Below are 19190 nucleotides of genomic sequence, written 5' to 3'. Positions count from 1 at the left end.
TTATTCAGAAATGTTTTTTTTATTACTAAAAGAAGTAAAAAATAGCCCTAATAGCCAGTTTTAAAATAAAAGATTTAACATTTTTATTTTTAATGCAGATTATTATTTGAAAAAGGCAAAATAAAAATGTGCATTTAACACAAAAACCTGATTTAAACATGCCGTTTTCTGATAACCGCATTCTTTACAAGTGTATGGTGACTGCATGGTTAGTTAGTCAAGTTAACCTTTGATAGATCTGTACCATGATCTTGTGATTATGTACACTATGGCGCATTTACTGTAGTTATATTTCCTAAGACCCTGTTCACATCTGTGCTGGAGACTCTATTTGTGGCCTCTATTGCACATTCAGATTTACAAGAAACCAGCACGCAGTTCTATTTTTTTCTGGAAAAATGATAGTTATTATGGCAGAACCCAAGTACTGTGATTACAGGCAGTTTGACTGTAGAATATTCCTAAGATTTGAATGATCATCTATGGCACCAATGGACTATGAGCACTGTGACCCTCTTCGCCTACATAGACTGACTTTGACTATTTAGGATACAACAGAGACAAATGAATGTTCTGTGCTTTAGGGTTTTCAATCAATAGAACTTTAATATTTACAAACCAATGGTATCATTGTGTTTTTTTCTTTGTAATTGAGAATTTTTTACCTGATCCTAGGGACCTTAGTAGGGTAACTGTAACCTTTATATTCCAATGGTTAATCTTTCCAGGGCCAGAAGACTCTCCTCCTTCTCACAGAAGAACAAATCGACCCTACAGCACTAGTTTACCTAACAGAATTTGTTGTATTTGGTTTTGTGTCACAACTTTTTACACGTGAACAGCAGGCAACAATCACCAATGCCATGAGAAGTGAGGTATGGAGCATCAAAATAGTCATAGATGCAATAGTTTATATCTGTGCACCTAGCATGTCAAAGTAGAGATACATCTAGCACTGTGTAAGTTTTCTTTATATATTAGTAATGCATTATAATATATTAGTAATACGTGATATTCTACTATAGACTTACATCATAGTGCGTATTTTGTATATGAATGATATGCTAACACAATTTCAGCACATAGAAAAAAATGTAAGCCATGATGTAAAATAACAAAATAGTGGTTAAAGGGGTTGTCCGATCATAATCTAGAAGTTTGCATTCACTACTGTATGTAACCGCAAACTTGTGAATCCTCACATTGCGCGCACTCTAGGCTGTGAGGATTCTCCTTTGCTGGAAGTAGTGGTCCACAAGTATGCAATGTGATATGCATACTCCCGGCCATGTTCCGACTAGGCTGCTTCGAGCCTCGCTCAATGCTGCGCACATGTACTTGGCACATAACCGCATGTATACAAAAGCCATACTTGCTGTCATGCTTCGCCGTTCCCACCCCGGCACCAGTGCACGATGTTAGATTCATGAGTCTGCAGTCACATTTGCATCAGAATAATTGTCAAAGGATTATTGTTGTGTGTGGCCTGTGTTTCTTAGATTGTAAATGTCCATCAGTCAAAATGAAGGATTCATATTTATTTTAAAACAAATGCAAATTGCATTTGTTCCTCCCTCATCACATTTGATTGGATATATGAGTGTGTGTGTTAGGTGTCGAGTTCCCACCACTGCACAGGGGAAATCTTGAACCATTTCCACTGCGGTCTCCCATTCTTCTCCAGTCGCAGTGGAACGTGCTCAGCGGAAATGTCGGTCCCCGCGTCTGGCTCAAGCTGATACTGTGCGAATGGTTACTGCTGCCTTTCCAGGCTCTACCTTTGTAGCCAGTACTGATCGGCAGCGAGCAGGCCTTTCTGTGACTAAGTACCGCTTTTCTCATACTGAGCATGCCCACAGGATGACCTCCCATTGGAGGTCGGGGGTCACATGTTCAGGTCCTGTTGCAGCTCCTATTGGATCATCTGGAAGGTCTCGGTGTCCTACTGCTATAAAAGCTTCGTATGGCCACTCGGCCACGCGCTAGTGTATACTTACTAATGTGTGTGTGTGTAGATGAATGTCTATCGATGGATGAAAGCTCCTTAATCATTCCCATTCCTTGTGTTGATGACTGCTCGCAAATGGTGGAAGCTACCTAGCGCCCGCCAGTGCTAACCTGCACACTCAGCACACGTTACAGCATCTCTTCGAAGTGCCCGCCAGTGCGGCGCCGTGCGCTATCAGTGTGCTTTCCTGACAACCGGTCAGTGTAGGGTGGGAATTCCCGCTTGGACTCAGCATCTGACTCAGGGCGTCCTCAGGCGCGGGCTCAAAAGCCACCGAGGGTCAGAGCAGGTCCAATCACCAGTTTAGTGGGGGTGATTCATAGGGATCCACTAGTGTTATTCAGCTGCACCCTGTGCCTGCTAACATAGTACATAGTATATTCGCGACTCTGTGAAGCAACAGAGTTCGCTTCCATTCACACTGGGTGAAGTCTAAACCCACATGTGAGCAAGCATCCTTCCGCCATTACTCAGCAGCAGGTGTAATCTCTGCACGGTGGACCCCAGACTGCGAACGCATCTCATATTCTCTATTAAAATTATTTGGTGCGTTCCGCCAGTCCTAACATTACACTAGCGCTAGGGTCTGGCTAGTAATGGCGGGCGAACAGCGATTACAATGGAACATCCAGCAGCTGGAGGATAGGTTGGCGGCTCTTGAGCGCATAACCTCGGCTGTGGATGTTACCGCAGTCGTTGTTCAGGCTGCTAGCGTGGCTGCAACCAGTTTGTCCACTGCCACTCCTGCTCTCGTCTCCCGTTACCGGACAAATTTGCTGGAGACAGTAAGCTGTGTCGGGGATTCGTGAGCCAGTGCGCTATACATCTTGAGCTCCTGGCTGCACGTTTTCCCACGGAATGGGCTAGAGTGAGATTTATTATATCCCTTCTGTTGGGCAGGGCGTTGGAGTGGGCAATGCCGCTGCGGGAGCATGACGATCATGTGGTGCAGAGTGCTCCCAGGTTCCTGGCCACTCTGAAACAGGTCTTTATGGGACCTCGCATCACCCATGATTCGGCGCTTCAACTGTTGGCATTGACACAGGGTTCGTCCTTGGTCAGCCATTTTGCCGTCCACTTCCGGACATTAGCATCTGAGCTGGAGTGGCCAGATAAACTCCTGATTCCAGTGTTTTGGAGAGGACTGGCTGACCATGTAAAGGACACCTTGGCCACTAGGGAGATTCCTGCTACACTGGAGGAGTTAATAACTTTATCCACTGGCATAGACCTCCGTTTTAATGAGCGAAGGTTGGAGCGAGCCCAGTGTAGACAGAGGTCTCGGTTGGCACATACCTTCGCCAAACCTCTGGAGTCACCTGTCCAGGCGTACGAGCCCTATGAGGCCATGGAGGTTTCTTGAGCAGGTCCGAAGTTTCGGGCTGCTTGAACACCCTTGGTCTGTAGTGTCTGCCAGCAGTCAGGACATTATTCCAAGAATTTGCCACAGCGGCAGGGAAACGACCGCGTCTAGTAACTGTAGGAGGAGGTTCACTAGACACGGCGGCGTTTTCCTCCAAATTGTCCTTCAAGGGGACAATTACTTTTGGCCCATTCACTTTTATGGTTGAGCTTTTTGTGGATTCCGGGGCGGAGGGAAATTTCATGTCTTCTTCCTTCGCCCAATGGCACGCAATACCCCTGGTTATGCTAGCCAAACCAGTGACCGTAAGAGTGGTGAATGGGTCGGCACTGCCTTCACAAATTACACATCAGACTATTCCCTTTACACTAACCATGTCTCCATCACATCAGGAGATCATTTCCCTTCTCATCATTCCTGAGGGAATAGATGAGATTCTTCTAGGGATACCTTGGTTGCGTTACCACTCCCCACATATTGAGTGGTCTTCTGGGAGAATTCTGGGATGGAGTAAATCTTGTGAAGGTAGATGTCAGAGGGAGAGCGTTCAGGTTGCCACTACAGAGATACCCGCAGATCCTAGCCCTCTACCCCAACACTATTGGTCTTATGTGGGCATTTTCTCCAAGAGAGCTGTGGAGACTCTTCCACCTCACCGCCTCTATGACTGTACTATTGACCTCTTGCCAGGGACAGAGCCTCCTCGGGGACATGTCTATCCCGTCTCTCCCGGAGATGGAGGCAATGTCACAGTACATCCAGGAGAATCTGGCAAGAGGATTCATTAGGACATCATTGTCACCTGCGGGGGCGGGGTTCTTCTTCGCGCAGAAGAAGAGCGGAGAATTACGTCCATGCATAGACTACAGGAGTAACACCATTACCATTAAGAACAAGTACCCTCTCCCTCTGATATCTGAGCTCTTCGATAGGCTCCGGGGAGCAAGGGTATTTACTAAGCTAGATCTGTGGGGTGCTTACAACCTGATTCGCATCTGTGAGGGGGATGAGTGGAAGATGGCTTTTAATACCAGAGATGGGCACTATTAATATCTGGTGATTCCCTTTGGGCTCTGTAATGACCCAGCCGTCTTCCAAGACTTTGTGAGCGATATATTCCAGGATATGCTCTCCACCTCGGTGGTAGTCTATCTGGATGATATTCTCATCTTCTCTCCAGATATTGATTCCCACCGGAGAGATGTTTCCAGAGTCTTCGACCTCTTACAGGCAAACACCCTCTATGCTAAGTTGGAGAAGTGTGTGTTTGAGCAGGAGTCCTTGCCTTTCCTGGGCTATATAATCTCAGCCCAGGAATTAGCTATGGATCCTGCCAAGCTACAAGAAGTGATGGACTGGCAGGAGCCTCATTCTCTCAAAGCGGTGCAGCGCTTCATGGGGTTCATTAATTATTGTCGCCAGTTCATTCCCCACTTCTCAACTTTGGTAGCTCCCTTGGTAGCCCTCACCAAGAAGGGAGCAAATCCCAAATTGTGGTCAGAGGAGGTCTCCAAAGCCTTCCTATCTGTTAAGTCCCACTTTGCTAGTGCTCTCATTCTACATCGTCCCGATGTAGATAAGCCTTTTATTATTGAGGTGGATGCCTCATCTGTCAGAGCTGGAGCCGTCCTCTTCCAAAAGGACGCTCAAGGTCGGAAGAATCCTTGCTTCTTTTTCTCCAAGACCTTCACTCCGGCGGAGAGGAATTTTTCCATCGGGGACAGGGAGTTGCCAGCAATGAAATTGGCTTTTTCAGAATGGAGTCACCTCCTGGGAGGGGATTGCTTTCCCTTCCAATTCTACACTGACCACAAGAATTTGGTATATTTGCAGACAGCCCAGCGGCTGAATTCTCGCCAGGCCAGATGGTCCCTGTTCTTCTCCCGGTTCCACTTCACCCTTCATTTCCTTTCAAGGGAGAAGAACATTTGCGCCGACGCTCTCTCCCGCTTTGTGGTGTCATCAGAGGAGGAGGAGTCTTGGTTAATTGTTCCCTCTGAGAGTCTGAGAACTGTGGCTCCGCTGTGACTAGAGACTGTGCCCCCGGGCAAGACATTCATGCCATCCAATTTGCGACCTGAGGTTCTTTCTTGGGCTCACTCGTCCAGGGTGGGTGGACATTTTGGGATCAAAAGTACATCTGAGCTTCTGGCGAGGACATACTGGTGGCCGCATATCGCCCGTGATGTCAGAGACTTTATTCAGTTGTGTGTTTCCTGCACCAAGAATACGTCTCCTCGACAACAGCCTGCTGGGTTACTCTACCCCCTACCAGTGGCTGATAGGCCCTGGGAGATAGTCGGGATGGACTTTATGGTAGGCTTACCCAAGTCCCGTGGCTGCACTGTTATTTGGGTAGTTACTGACCATTTCTCTAAAATGGTGCATTTGGTGCCTCTTCCACCGTTACCTTCTGCACAAGCCTTGGTGGCGTTGTTTGTCAAACATGTCTTCCGTTTACATGGTATGCCTGACAACATTGTCAGTGACTGGGGTCCCCAGTTTGCATCTCGGTTCTGGAGAGAGCTTTGTCGCCTACTTATTATTGAGCTGAATCTCTCTACAGCACACCATCCCAAGACGAATGGGTTGGTAGAGAGGGCCAACCAGACCCTGGTCACATATCTATGACATTTTGTCTCAGCCAGGCAAGATGGGCATCCCTGCTCCCTTGGGCAGAGTTTGCCTTGAACAACGCCGTAGCCGACTCCACTGGGCAGACCCCATTCCTCCTTATTTACGGCCAGCATCCACGGGTTCCTGTGCCCATACCCATGTCTTCTGCCGACTCTAGGGTGGCAGACTGGGCAGTGGAAGCATCTGGGACTGTACACAGGATGCAAGTTTTATCTGGTATCTGGTGGACTGGAAGGGTCACGGCCCAGAGGACAGAACCTGGGAGCCTGTGGAGCATATTCGGGCTCCGCTGCTCATTGCAGCCTTGGAACGTAGCGAGGCCCAGGGAGGGGGTAATGTTAGGTGTCGAGTTTCCGCCGCTGCACAGGGGGATCTCAAACCATGTCCACTGCGGTCTCCCATTCTTCTTCAGTGGAACCTGCTCAGCTGAGATGACGGTCCCAGTGTCTGGCTCAAGCTGATACTTTGCGACTGGTTACTGCTGCCTTTCCAGGCTCTACCTTTGTAGCCAGTACCGATCAGCAGTGAGCAAGCCTTTCTGGGACTAAGTACCACTTTTCTCATACTGAGCATGCCCACAGGAAGATCTCCCATTAGAGGTCGGGGGTCACATGTTCAGATCCTGTTGCGGCTCCTATTGGATTATCTGGAAGGTCCTGGTGTCCTACTGCTATAAAAGCTTTGCATGGCCGCTCGGCCAAGCGCTAGTGTATACTTACTAACGTGTGTGTGTAGATGAATGTCTATCGATGGATGAAAGCTCCTTAATCATTCCCATTCCTTGTGTTGATGATTATTTGCGAAGGGTGGAAGCTACCTAGTGCCCGCCAGTGCTAACCTGCACACTCAGCACACGTTACAGCGTCTCTTCGCAGTGCCAGCGCACGATGCCGGTCAGTGTAGGGTGGGAATTCCCGCTTGGACTCCGCATCTGACTCAGGGCGTCCTCAGGCGCGGGCTCAAAACTACCGAGGGTCAGAGCGGGACCAATCACCAGTGTAATGGGGGTGAATCATAGGGATCCCACTAGTGTCTTTCAGCTGCACCCTGTGACGGCTATCAGCGTGCAGCGTATATTGGCAACTCTGTGAAACAACAGAGTTCGCTTCCATTCACACTGGGTGAGGTCTAAACCCATGTGTGAGCAAGCGTCCATCCACCATTACTCAGAAGCAGGTGTCATCTCTGCACAGTGGACCCCAGACTGCGAACGCACCTCATATTCTCTATTATCATCATTTGGTGCGTTCCGCCAGTCCTAACAGTGTGTAAACATAGAAGAGAAAAACTTCCAGCACTCTGTTTTCAGGCTTAAAAACTTTCAACTTTTATTTATGAGGTATAAATGTTTAACACAGAGTCTTCAAATGTCCAAGTCAATGCATTTTCACCATTTGGTCTTAGACATTTGAAAGCACTGTTTCAATCATCTATGTTCCAATAATAAAAACTGTACGTTTTTAAAGGGAACCTGTCTCCAGAAAAAACGCTATTAACCTTTAGTTATGGGGTTAATCTGCAGGTTAATAGCATTATTACCCTGCCCCTGCTCTTAACTGAACACTGCTGTGAGAAAATGAACTTTATTCCCCCTGACAGCATTTGGGTTTCAGTGATGGGGTAGCAGTGCCACAAAGTCAGTCACTGCTTTGGCGGCTGTAACTGTGCCCTGTCCTTAACTGACACTTGCTCTGCATTAAGGCCAGCTGTCAGTAAGTACTGGGGCTCGGTTACAGCCACCGCTCACTATACTTAATACTAAGGGGGAATAAAGCTAAAGGGAACCTGTCACCAGGTTTGGCCGATAAGAGATACGGCCACCGCCTTTCAAGGCCTATCTACATCATTCTATAATGCTGTATATCTGCCCTCAACTCGACCTGTAAGATAAGAAAAATAACTTTTATTATACTAACCTGTGGGGCGGTCCGGTGTGATGGGTGTCGCTCTTCTTGGTCTGGCGCCTCCTTTCTTCTTGCGATGCCACCCTCCTGCTTGCTTTGTGTGGATGACGCGTCTCCTCGGCACTGCGCTCCTGTGCAGGCACACTTCTCTGCCCTGTTGAGGGTAGATCAAAGTGCTGCAAAAGAGCCCCGGCGCATGCGCACGGCAGTACTTTGCTCTGCCCTCAACAGGGCAGAGAAGTATGCCTGCAGAGGAGCACTGACTGTGCCGAGGAGACTGCATTGATGACAAAGGGACGTGTCATCCACACAAAGCAAGCAGCAGGACGGGAATCGTAAGAAGATGGGAGGCGCCGTACCAAGACCAGCGACACCCATCGGACCAGACCGCCCCGCAGGTGAGTATAATAAAAGTTATTTTCTCCTCTTACAGGTCCGGCTGGAGGAGATATACAGCATTATAGAGTGCTGCATATCAGCCCTGAAAGGTGATGGCTGTATCTCTTATCGGCCAAACCTGGTGACAGGTTCACTTAATTTTTCTCCCCGCAGCGTTTGGCTACGTGCAGGTACTAAGTGCAGTTTAGTAATACTATTAAACTTCAGATTAACCCCATATCTGCCGGTTGATAGTGTTTTTTCTGGTGACAGGTTCCCTTTAAGTCTAGAATTAGTCAGCATGGCTTTTTGAAATATTAAGCTCAATTTTGCAGTTTGATTGACATGCCCTCGATAGCCGCCTGGTGTTGTTAATATCTCACCCTGCAAAGTAGGCTAATGACCTCTCTGTCTTTAGCTGATCTCAAAAAAATGTTAATTTTACCTCCTTCTTCCAAGTCATAATGTTCTTATTTTTCCACCAAGATATGATGGCTTGTTTTTGGCAGGGCGAATTGTAGTTTTGGATGACACAAATCATTTCATACAGTGTACTGTAAAAATGGGGAAATATTTAAAGCTTGGTGAAATATAAAAATCCCATATGATTCCACCATTGTTTTTTGGGGTTTTGTTTTTACGGTCTTTAATTTGTGGTAAGAATTACCTGGAAAAATGATTTTCTAGGTCAGTATGATGATGTTGATACTAAACATGTTTAGTTTTTATTTATTGAGGTGATGAAAAAAAAATCTGACTTTTATTAAAAAAAAAGGTTTGTGTTTTCTGAGACCTGAGAAATAGCGGGCACCACAAAAACCAATAAGTCAGGGATCAACCATATGCATATAAAAAGGACAATAAAAAAAAACAAAAGAGGAAAATATGCATAACAAAGGGATCAACCTTCCAGAAATAACAACTTTATTAATGCAAAAAGGCACAACAGAGCAAGACATACATTTTAAAAACAGTTAAAAAACCAAAAAAGGGAAACAGCAAACAGTTAATAAGCTAAATGCAACCCCCAGACAGTTGGAAACAAATGCCAACAAGCACTAGAAAATTAGGGGGTTGCATTTAGCTGTGTTTTTGATGCAGTTTTGGTGCAGTTTTGATGCGGTTTTTGGTGCAGTTTTGATGCAGTTTTGGGTGCGGTTTTTTATGCAGGTTTTGATGCCATTTTGATGCAGTTTTTGGTGCGGTTTTTGCACGGTTTCGATGCATTTTTTATTCGTTTTTGGTGCAGTTTTGATGCAGTTTTTGGTGCAGTCTTGATGCAGTTTTTGATGCGTTTTGGTGCTGTTTTTTATGCAGTTTTTGGTGCCGCAAAAGATAAGCCCTCACATGGCCATATTGATGGAAAAATTATGGCTCTGGAAAGAAGGGGAGTGATAAACGAAAAAAACGAAAAAAGCTCCAGGGGTGAAGGGGTTTAGAAACATGTATATGGATAGATCTATGGAAATAAGATGGATACATACAGAGATAGATCTATATATATATATCTATCTATTTATTATCTATCTATTATCTATCTAGCTATCTCCCTATCTATCTGTGTGTAATGGAGTTTGGGTTGGACAAATGTAAAAGAGGAGGTTGAACAAGAAATGACATCACAAATCTTTTTGAAGATAGAGGAGGGAGAGGAGGGAGGGGTTTGGGTGTGTTTTGTATTGGGTTTGCTAGGATCGGGCTTAGAAGCCAGTGCAATGCATCATGTAACTTGTAGTATTAGAGCAGAATAAGGCAGGAGAAAGGAAGTTGTCGATTAAACCCATGAGAACTGGATCCAGCACTGAAGATGTGCTGCTACAGCATGATAAAAGGTAATATTGCTAAAATAAACACAGTGGATGTTTTCAGTGGCACATAATAGCAAGATTTATGAAAAAAAAAAGTTATAGTAGTGGACAACTTCTTTAACCCCTTTACCCCCAAGGGTGGTTTGCACGTCAATGACCAGGCCAATTTTTACAATTCTGACCACTGTCCCTTTATGAGGTTATAACTCCGAAACGCTTCAACGGATCCTGGTGATTCTGACATTGTTTTCTCGTGACATATTGTACTTCATGATAGTGGTAAAATTTCTTTGATAGTACCTGCGTTTATTTGTGAAAAAAACGGAAATTTGGCGAAAATTTTGAAAATTTCGCAATTTTCAAAATTTGAATTTTTATGCAATTAAATCACAGAGATATGTCACACAAAATACTTAATAAGTAACATTTCCCACATGTCTCCTTTACATCAGCATAATTTTGGAACCAATTTTTTTTTTTGTTAGGGAGTTATAAGGGTTAAAAGTTGACCAGCAATTTCTCATTTTTACAACACCATTTTTTTTTAGGGACCACGTCTCATTTGAAGTCATTTTGAGGGGTCTATATGATAGAAAATGCCCAAGTGTGACACCATTCTAAAAACTGCACCCCTCAAGGTGCTCAAAACCACATTCAAAAAGTTTATTAACCCTTCAGTTGTTTAATAGGAATTTTTGGAATGTTTAAATAAAAATGAACATTTAACTTTTTTACACAAAAAATTTACTTCAGCTCCAATTTGTTTTATTTTACCAAGGGTAACAGGAGAAATTGGACCCAAAAAGTTGTTGTCCAATTTGTCCTGAGTACGCTGATACCCCATATGTGGCAGTAAACCACTGTTTGGGCGCATGGGAGAGCTCGGAAGGGAAGGAGCGCTATTTGACTTTTCAATGCAAAATTGGCAGGAATTGAGATGGTACGCCATGTTGCGTTTGGAGAGCCACTGATGTGCCTAAACATTGAAACCCCCCACAAGTGACACCATTTTGGAAAGTAGACCCCCTAAGGAACTTATCTGGATGTGTGGTGAGCACTTTGACCCACCAAGTGCTTCACAGAAGTTTATAATGCAGAACCGTAAAAATAAAAAATCATTTTTTTTCACAAAAATTATATTTTTGCCCCCAATTTTTTATTTTTCCAAGGGTAAGAGAAGAAATTGGACCTCAAAAGTTGTTGTCCAATTTGTCCTGAGTACGCTGATACCCCATATGTGGCAGTAAACCACTGTTTGGGCGCATGGGAGAGCTCGGAAGGGAAGGAGCGCAGTTTGACTTTTCAATGCAAAATTGACAGAAATTGAGATGGGACGCCATGTTGCGTTTGGAGAGCCACTGATGTGCCTAAACATTGAAACCCCCCACAAGTGACACCATTTTGGAAAGTAGACCCCCTAAGGAACTTATCTAGAGGTGTGGTGAGCACTTTGACCCACCAAGTGCTTCACAGAAGTTTATAATGCAGAGTCATGTGAGGTCTTGTTTTTTGCGGGACGAGTTGACGTTTTTATTGAAAACATTTTTGGGCACGTGACATTTTTTGATCGCTTTTTATTCCGATTTTTGTGAGGAAGAATGACCAAAAGCCAGCTATTCATGAATTTCTATTGGGGGAGGCGTTTATACCGTTCTGCGTTTGGTAAAATTGATAAATCAGTTTTATTCTTCAGGTCAGTACGATTACAGCGATACCTCATTTATATCTTTTTTTATGGTTTGGCGCTTTTATACGATAAAAACTATTTTACAGAAAAAATAATTATTTTTGCATCGCTTTATTCTCAGGACTATAACTTTTTTATTTTTTTGCTGATGATGCTGTATGGCGACTCGTTTTTTGCGGGACAATATGACGCTTTCAGCGGTACCATGGTTATTTATATCTGTCCTTTTGATCGCGTGTTATTCCACTTTTTGTTCGGCGGTATGATAATAAAGCGTTGTTTTTTGCCTCGTTTTTTTTTTTTTTTTCTTACGGTGTTTACTGAAGGGGTTAACTAGTGGGACAGTTTTATAGGTCGGGTCGTTACGGACGCGGCGATACTAAATATGTGTACTTTTATTGGGTTTTTTTTTTAATTTAGATGAAGAAATGTATTTATGGGAATAATTTTTTTTTTTTTTTTCATTATTTTGGAATATTTTTTTTTATTTTTTTTACACATTTGGAAAAATTTTTTTTTACTTTTTTACTTTGTCCCAGGGGGGGACATCACAGATCAGTGATCTGACAGTTTGCACAGCACTCTGTCAGATCACTGATCTGACATGCAGCGCTGCAGGCTTCACAGTGCCTGCTCTGAGCAGGCTCTGTGAAGCCACCTCCCTCCCTGCAGGACCCGGATCCGCGGCCATCTTGGATCCGGGGCTGGAGGGAGCAGGGAGGGAGGTGAGACCCTCGCAGCAACGCGATCACATCGCGTTGCTCCGGGGGTCTCAGGGAAGCCCGCAGGGAGCCCCCTCCCTGCGCGGTGCTTCCCTGCACCGCCGGCACATCGCGATCATCTTTGATCGCGGTGTGCCAGGGGTTAATGTGCCGGGGGCGGTCCGTGACCGCTCCTGGCACATAGTGCCGGATGTCAGCTGCGATAAGCAGCTGACACCCGGCCGCGATCGGCCGCGCTCCCCCCGTGAGCGCGGCCGATCGGCTATGACGTACTATCCCCTCCAGGGTCAGATAAGCCCAGGGCACCTCGACGGGATAGTACGTCTAAGGTCACAGAGGGGTTAAGTAAAAATAGGTTACTTGCATTTTTTTCAAAAATACGCAGCATAAAAAACTCACCAAAAACCCATGGGAATGTAGCCTAAAGTGTTGGCCACTGCCTACTGAGTTTCAAAAACACAATATACGTAAAGTTTAAGCTGAAGTTGCATGAAAAAAACAACTATTTTAAAGTGTTTTTTAGAAAAACAGTGTTTACAAGAAAATGGTGATTTCACCACAACTTCTGTAAAGAACCTTTTAAGTCAAATTAATTTTATTGAAAGTATAATGTCTGTTTATGTTTATACAGTTTTAAACTGATTACACCTCACCACCTGCACGCTTGACCAGCTCCCATCCCACCGCATCCCTAACCTTGCCACGGTCTTCATGCTAACCCTATCACACCTCTTCAACCTCTCACTCACAACAGGTGTCTACCCCTCAATCTTCTAACATGCCAAGATCACACCCATCCTCAAAAAGCCCTCCCTCGACCCATCCTCTGTGTCTAGCTATCGCCCAATATCTCTTCTCCCATATGCCTCAAAATTACTGGAGCAACACGTCCATCTTGAACTGTCCTCCCACCTCTCCTCCTGCTCTCTGTTTGACCGGTTACAATCTGGCATTTGACCCCATCACTCAACTGAAACTGCCCTAACTAAAGTCACCAATGACCTACTAACTGCCAAGAGCAAGCAGCACTACTCTATTCTCATTCTCCTGGACCTGTCTTCTGCCTTTGACACTGTGGACCACTCCCTTCTGCTACAGATCCTCTTATCTCTTGGCATCACAGACTTGGCCCTATCCTGGATCTCGTCATATCTGACAGACTGAACATTCAGTGTCTCCCTCCCCCACGCCACCTCCTTACTTCGCCCCTTGTCTGTCGGTGTTCCTCAAGGCTCTGTTCTAGGACCCCTACTCTTCTCCATCTACACCTTCGGCCTGGGACAGCTCATAGAATCCCACGGTATGCAGTATCTCTACACCGATGACACGCAGATCTACCTATCCGAACCTGACCTCACCTCCTTACTCGCCAAAATCCCACAATGTCTGTCTCCTATCTCAGCCTTCTTTTCTACTCGCTTTCTAAAACTAATCATGGACAAAACAGAATTCATCATCTTTCCCCCATCCCCCCCTTCCACCAGAACAATCCATCAATGTCAATGGCTGCTAACTTTCCCCAGTAAAACACGCCCAGTGCCTCGGGGTGATCCTCGACTCTGCCCTCTCTTTGAAGCCACATGTCCAAGCCTTTGCCTCCTCCTGCCGTCTCAAACTCAAAAATATTTCCCGTATCTGCGCATTCCTTGACCGCGACACCACAAAAACACTAGTGCATGCCCTTATCATCTCACGCCTTGACTACTGCAACCTCCTACTCTCTGGCCTCCCCTCTAGCACTCTGGCACCACTCCAATCCATCCTACACTCTGCTGCCCGACTTATCTACCTGTCTCTCCGCTATTCCCCAGCCTCTCCCCTATGCCAAGCCCTTCACTGGCTTCCTATCCCCAGAGACTCCAGTTCAAAACCCTTACAATGACATACAAAGCCATCCCTAACCTGTCTCCTCCATACATCTGTGACCTCGTCTCCCGGTACTTAACTGCCCTCAACCTCCGATCGTCTCAAGATCTCCTTCTCTTCTCCCCTCTCATTTCTTCTTCCCACAACCGCATCTAAGTCTTTTCCCGTGATACCCCCATACTCTGGAACTCTCTACCCCAACACATCAGACTCTCGCCTACCATTAAAACCTTCAAAAAGAACCTGAAGGCTCACCTCTTCCGACAAGCTTACAGCCTGCATTGATCCTCAACCTACTGAACCACCAAACAACCAACTCTACCCTCTCCTAGTGTATCCTCACCCATCCCCTGCAGACTGTGAGCCCTCGCGGGCAGGATCCTCCCTCCTTATGTACCTGTGTGCCTTGTTTTTTGCTCATGTTTTTTGTACTTGTCTATATTTGCCCCCTTTTTCACATGTAAAGTGCCATGGAATAAATGGCGCTATAAAAATGTATAATAATAATAATAATAATTTAGACTGTAAAAGCAGCAATGTGAAAACTGATAAATCCATGATTGCCCCCTATCTTCGGCTGGAGATGTTCAGTATGTAAATTTCATGTGTAGGAGGGTGGATACATAGTTTTGGCTATGTAGTGCAGTGTTTGGCATGCAATGATTAAGGATGTTGTGTCAGAAATGCGTAATGCTATTCCATATTGTATTTTTGATAGATCCTCAATAAAAATGTTACTTTAAAGACTCTTTTTCTTGCATAGATTTTTCTTGCATAGAATCTTTTGACCCCTCTATAGAAAGGTATTCTACACTGTGCAGAAGAAAAACTTTGTAGTCCACTCCATATGAAATTAATTTTCTGTAATGTATTTTTAAAACCTATTTAAAATACATTCCACTTTTTGATCAGAAATGGATGGAGGTACGTATTCAACAAACAGGATATTTTGTGCCATGGAATGTAATGAAAGGGGATACTTAACTTGTATGTATTCTGATCACCTAGAATTGCAACTGCCTTAGAATAACGATCAGACTTTTCACTCTCATTGTTTTCCAGGTAGCTAATGCTGGACTGACATACTCCAAAGAGAATGCTTGGAATCTCTTTCTACAGTCGGTGCTGCAGAACGTTCGCTGGCTTCTCATTCGGAGTGACACAGGGTCCTCATTTTATAAATGGTGCACCGAATTTTCATCACTTTTTAATGCATTAAGTGTCTATTATGTTCCAAAATGGTTACGGTAAGTGCACATTAGAAGCGATCAGATTTTAGCTCGCTGTGTATGGCTGCTTATCGTTCATCAAGAATGTAACTGACTGTGTCCTGCTGTGATTGGCTTTTCGTGCATATACATTATTATATGAGCATATGTTTACCAGTAGAATATTCACATCTAACAAGATGAGATTTTAAAAATTGCGTGAAAAGTGAGAAACATGGCTGCCCTCTTCCAGAAACAGCATCTTTTGTTTTGTCTCCATCAATGCAGTTGGGATGAATTAATAGACGGAGTCCATAGACTAAAGGAGAACTGTGCCTTGAAGAAAACAATTTTTCTAGCCTACTAAACATGTTTAAGGCATTCTTTTCAGGTGATTCATGCTGCCCGAAAGGTGTGCAGTTGTGCACCATGAATTGCAGCCTGCCTTCACACTTTCAGTCGTTTGCATTATTCTGTCCATCAGCATCTTCTCCTATAGAGAAACATCTTTCCCATGTGTAGTGCTATTCTGTTGGAGGAAACTGATAGACAGGTCTTGTCACATGCTCCTCCATCAATAACCATTTGTGGGCAAGAGTGCTGTGCAGTCTTTGAGGAAGGCTGTACTAACAAGTGTAGGAGCAGTTGTCTTCCTTCCAACTTAAAACTATGAAACTTTGGCTGCGCTTGGGTGGAGCCGAGCTCCATCTTTGACTGTTAACTTATTAGTCACTGCTGTCAATCTGTGCAAGAACAGTGCTCCGGCATGGTGGAGTGTATTCTATGCGCACCGACATTGTAATGCACCCAGCGGCTACACCGAGATGTGATCGCGATGGGCTGATGGGTTGCTATTACAGCCAGGAGTTTGTTATAGTCCCCCATGCCTGCCATCACGGAGCTCTTTTGAAACCCAGTCAAGTGCTGGGCTTGAAAGTAGACTGTGATTTTTACTACATCCATAAATACTGAAGTATTGCTGTATATACTACAAGCGATCAGATGATCACAGGTTCATGTCTCTGACGAAGTCTAACAAATACAATAAAAAGTTATAAAAAAAGTCTAAAATATATAAATAAAATAAAAATAAACTAAAAATTCAAATCACCCCTATTTCCCCCTCTAAAACTAAAGGTAATAAAAAACCACCTATTTTAGTATCCAGAAAAGTCAGATATATTAAAATATATACAATACATTCTCCTGATCAATTAATGCCGTAAACATAAAAAAAAAACCAAATTAGCAAAAACTACGCTATGCTGCAAAAACGTGTAAGAAGCAATCAAAATGTCATATACATCACAAAATGCTATTAGTAAAAAAAATTGGCTCAGCTGGCAAAAAAATAAGTCCTCACACAGCTCCAGCAACTGAAAAATAAAAATGTTACAGGTCTGGGAAAATTGTGACACAATCCCACCATTTTGTTTTCTAAATTTCCGATATTTTCTTCACCGTTAAATTAATAAAAAAAAACTGGACACGTTTGGAATCTCCATAATCATATTGACCTGGACAATCATGATGCCAGATCGGCACGAAAAAAAATTGCAGATCTGCACTGCCCCACATTGGTCCGAGTGCTATCCGATAAAACAACGCATAAGGCCGGCGTCACACTCAGCGTAGGGAAATATGGTCCGTTTTTTACAGCCGTAATTCGCAGAAATGTTCCCAAAATAGTGATCTGTATGTCATCCGTAGGCAGGGTGTGGAAGTGTATTTTGCGCATGTCATCCACCGTATGTAATCCGTATGGCATCCGTACAGCGAGATTTCCTCGCCGGCTTGCAAAACGGACATACAGTGGATCCATGGGCTCAATTATTCGTTAAAACATATATACTGTCTATATATATATATATATATATATATATAGACAGTATATATGTCAGTGAGACAAATATATATATATATATATATATATATATATATATATATATATATATATATATATATACTAGCTGAAGAGCCCGGCGTTGCCTGGGCATAGTAAATATCTGTGGTTAGTTATAGCACCTCACTTCTCTTATTTTCCCATCACGCCTCTCATTTTCCCAATCACATCTTTCATTTTCCCCCTCACATCTCTCATTTTCTCCCTCACACCTCTCATTTTCTCCCTCACTCCTCTCATTCCCCCCTAACACTTGTCATTTCAACCTCACATCTGTCATTTTCTGATCACTCCACTATTTTTCCTCACTCCTCTCATTTTGCCCTCACACCTCTCATTTTCACCTCATCACCTCAGTATATACATGTTTGTCATCTCCCTTATATATAGTATACATCTGTATGTCATCTCCTGTATATAGTATATACCTGTATGTCATCTCCCTTGTATATAGTATATACCTGCTGTGTGTCATCTCCCCTATATATAGTATATACCTGAATGTCATCTCCTTCTATATATAGTATATACCTGTATGTCATCTCCTCCTGTATATAGTATATACCTGTGTGTCATCTCCCCTGTATATAGTATATATCTGAGTGTCATCTCCTCCTGCATATAGTATATACCTGCATGTCATCTTCTATATATAGCATATACCTGTATGTCATCTCCTCCTGTATATAGTATATACCTGTGTGTCATCTCCCCTGTATATAGTATATATCTGAGTGTCATCTCCTCCTGCATATAGTATATACCTGCATGTCATCTTCTATATATAGCATATACCTGTAGGTCATCTCCTCCTGTATATAGTATATACCTGTAGGTCATCTCCTCCTGTATATATATGTACCTATATGTCATCTCCTCCTCTATATAGTATATACCTGTGTGTCATCTCTCCTGTATATAGTATATATCTGTGTGTCATCTCCCCTGTATATAGTATATACCTGTGTGTCATCTCCTCCTGTATTAGACCTCGTTCACACGTTATTTGCTCAGTATTTTTACCTCAGTATTTGTAAGCTAAATTGGCAGCCTGATAAATCCCCAGCCAACAGGAAGCCCTCCCCCTGGCAGTATATATTAGCTCACACATACACATAATAGACAGGTCATGTGACTGACAGCTGCGGTATTTCCTATATGGTGCAATTGTTGTAGTTTGTCTGCTTATTAATCAGATTTTTATTTTTGAAGGATAATACCAGACTTGTGTGTGTTTTAGGGCGAGTTTCGTTTGTCAAGTTGTGTGTGTTGAGTTGCGTGTGGCGACATGCATGTAGCGACTTTTGTGAGATGAGTTTTGTGTAGCAACATGCGTGTAGCAACTTTTTGTGTGTCGAGTTGCATGTGACAGGTTAGTGTAGCAAGTTGTGTGCAGCAAGTTTTGCGCATGGCGAGTTTTGCGCGTTGCGAGTATTATGTGTGGTGCCTTTTGAGTATGTGCAAGTTTTGTGTGAGGCAACTTTTGCATGTGTTGCAACTTTTGTGCATGTGGCAATTTTTCCGCGTGTGCAAGTTTTGCGTGTGGCGAGTTTTTCATGAGGAGAATTTTGCACTTGTGGCGAGTTTTGCAAGAGCCTAGTTTTTGCATGTGGCGAGTTCTGCGCGTGGCGAGTTTTGAGTGGTGACTTTTGTGTTTTGACTTTTATGTGGCGAGGTTGGTGTATTTGTGGTGAAATGTGTGCTGA

The 19190-nt window shown here is 43.9% G+C and overlaps 1 protein-coding gene across 1 annotated transcript in view; it reads left to right on the top strand.

Moving 5' to 3' along the window:
• LOC138671660 (uncharacterized) overlaps positions 1 to 19190 on the top strand; it is a 967572-nt gene that overhangs the window by 450572 nt on the left and 497810 nt on the right. Inside the window, exons 64-65 of the mRNA XM_069759831.1 lie at positions 729 to 875; positions 15436 to 15620. Of these exons, the coding sequence (XP_069615932.1) occupies positions 729 to 875; positions 15436 to 15620 (332 nt within the window). The remainder of the gene's footprint in view (positions 1 to 728; positions 876 to 15435; positions 15621 to 19190) is intronic.

Source organism: Ranitomeya imitator, chromosome 3, assembly GCF_032444005.1.
Source record: "Ranitomeya imitator isolate aRanImi1 chromosome 3, aRanImi1.pri, whole genome shotgun sequence".
In the NCBI taxonomy this organism is placed as follows: domain Eukaryota; kingdom Metazoa; phylum Chordata; class Amphibia; order Anura; family Dendrobatidae; genus Ranitomeya; species Ranitomeya imitator.
This window is presented reverse-complemented; position numbering and strand designations above follow the sequence as displayed.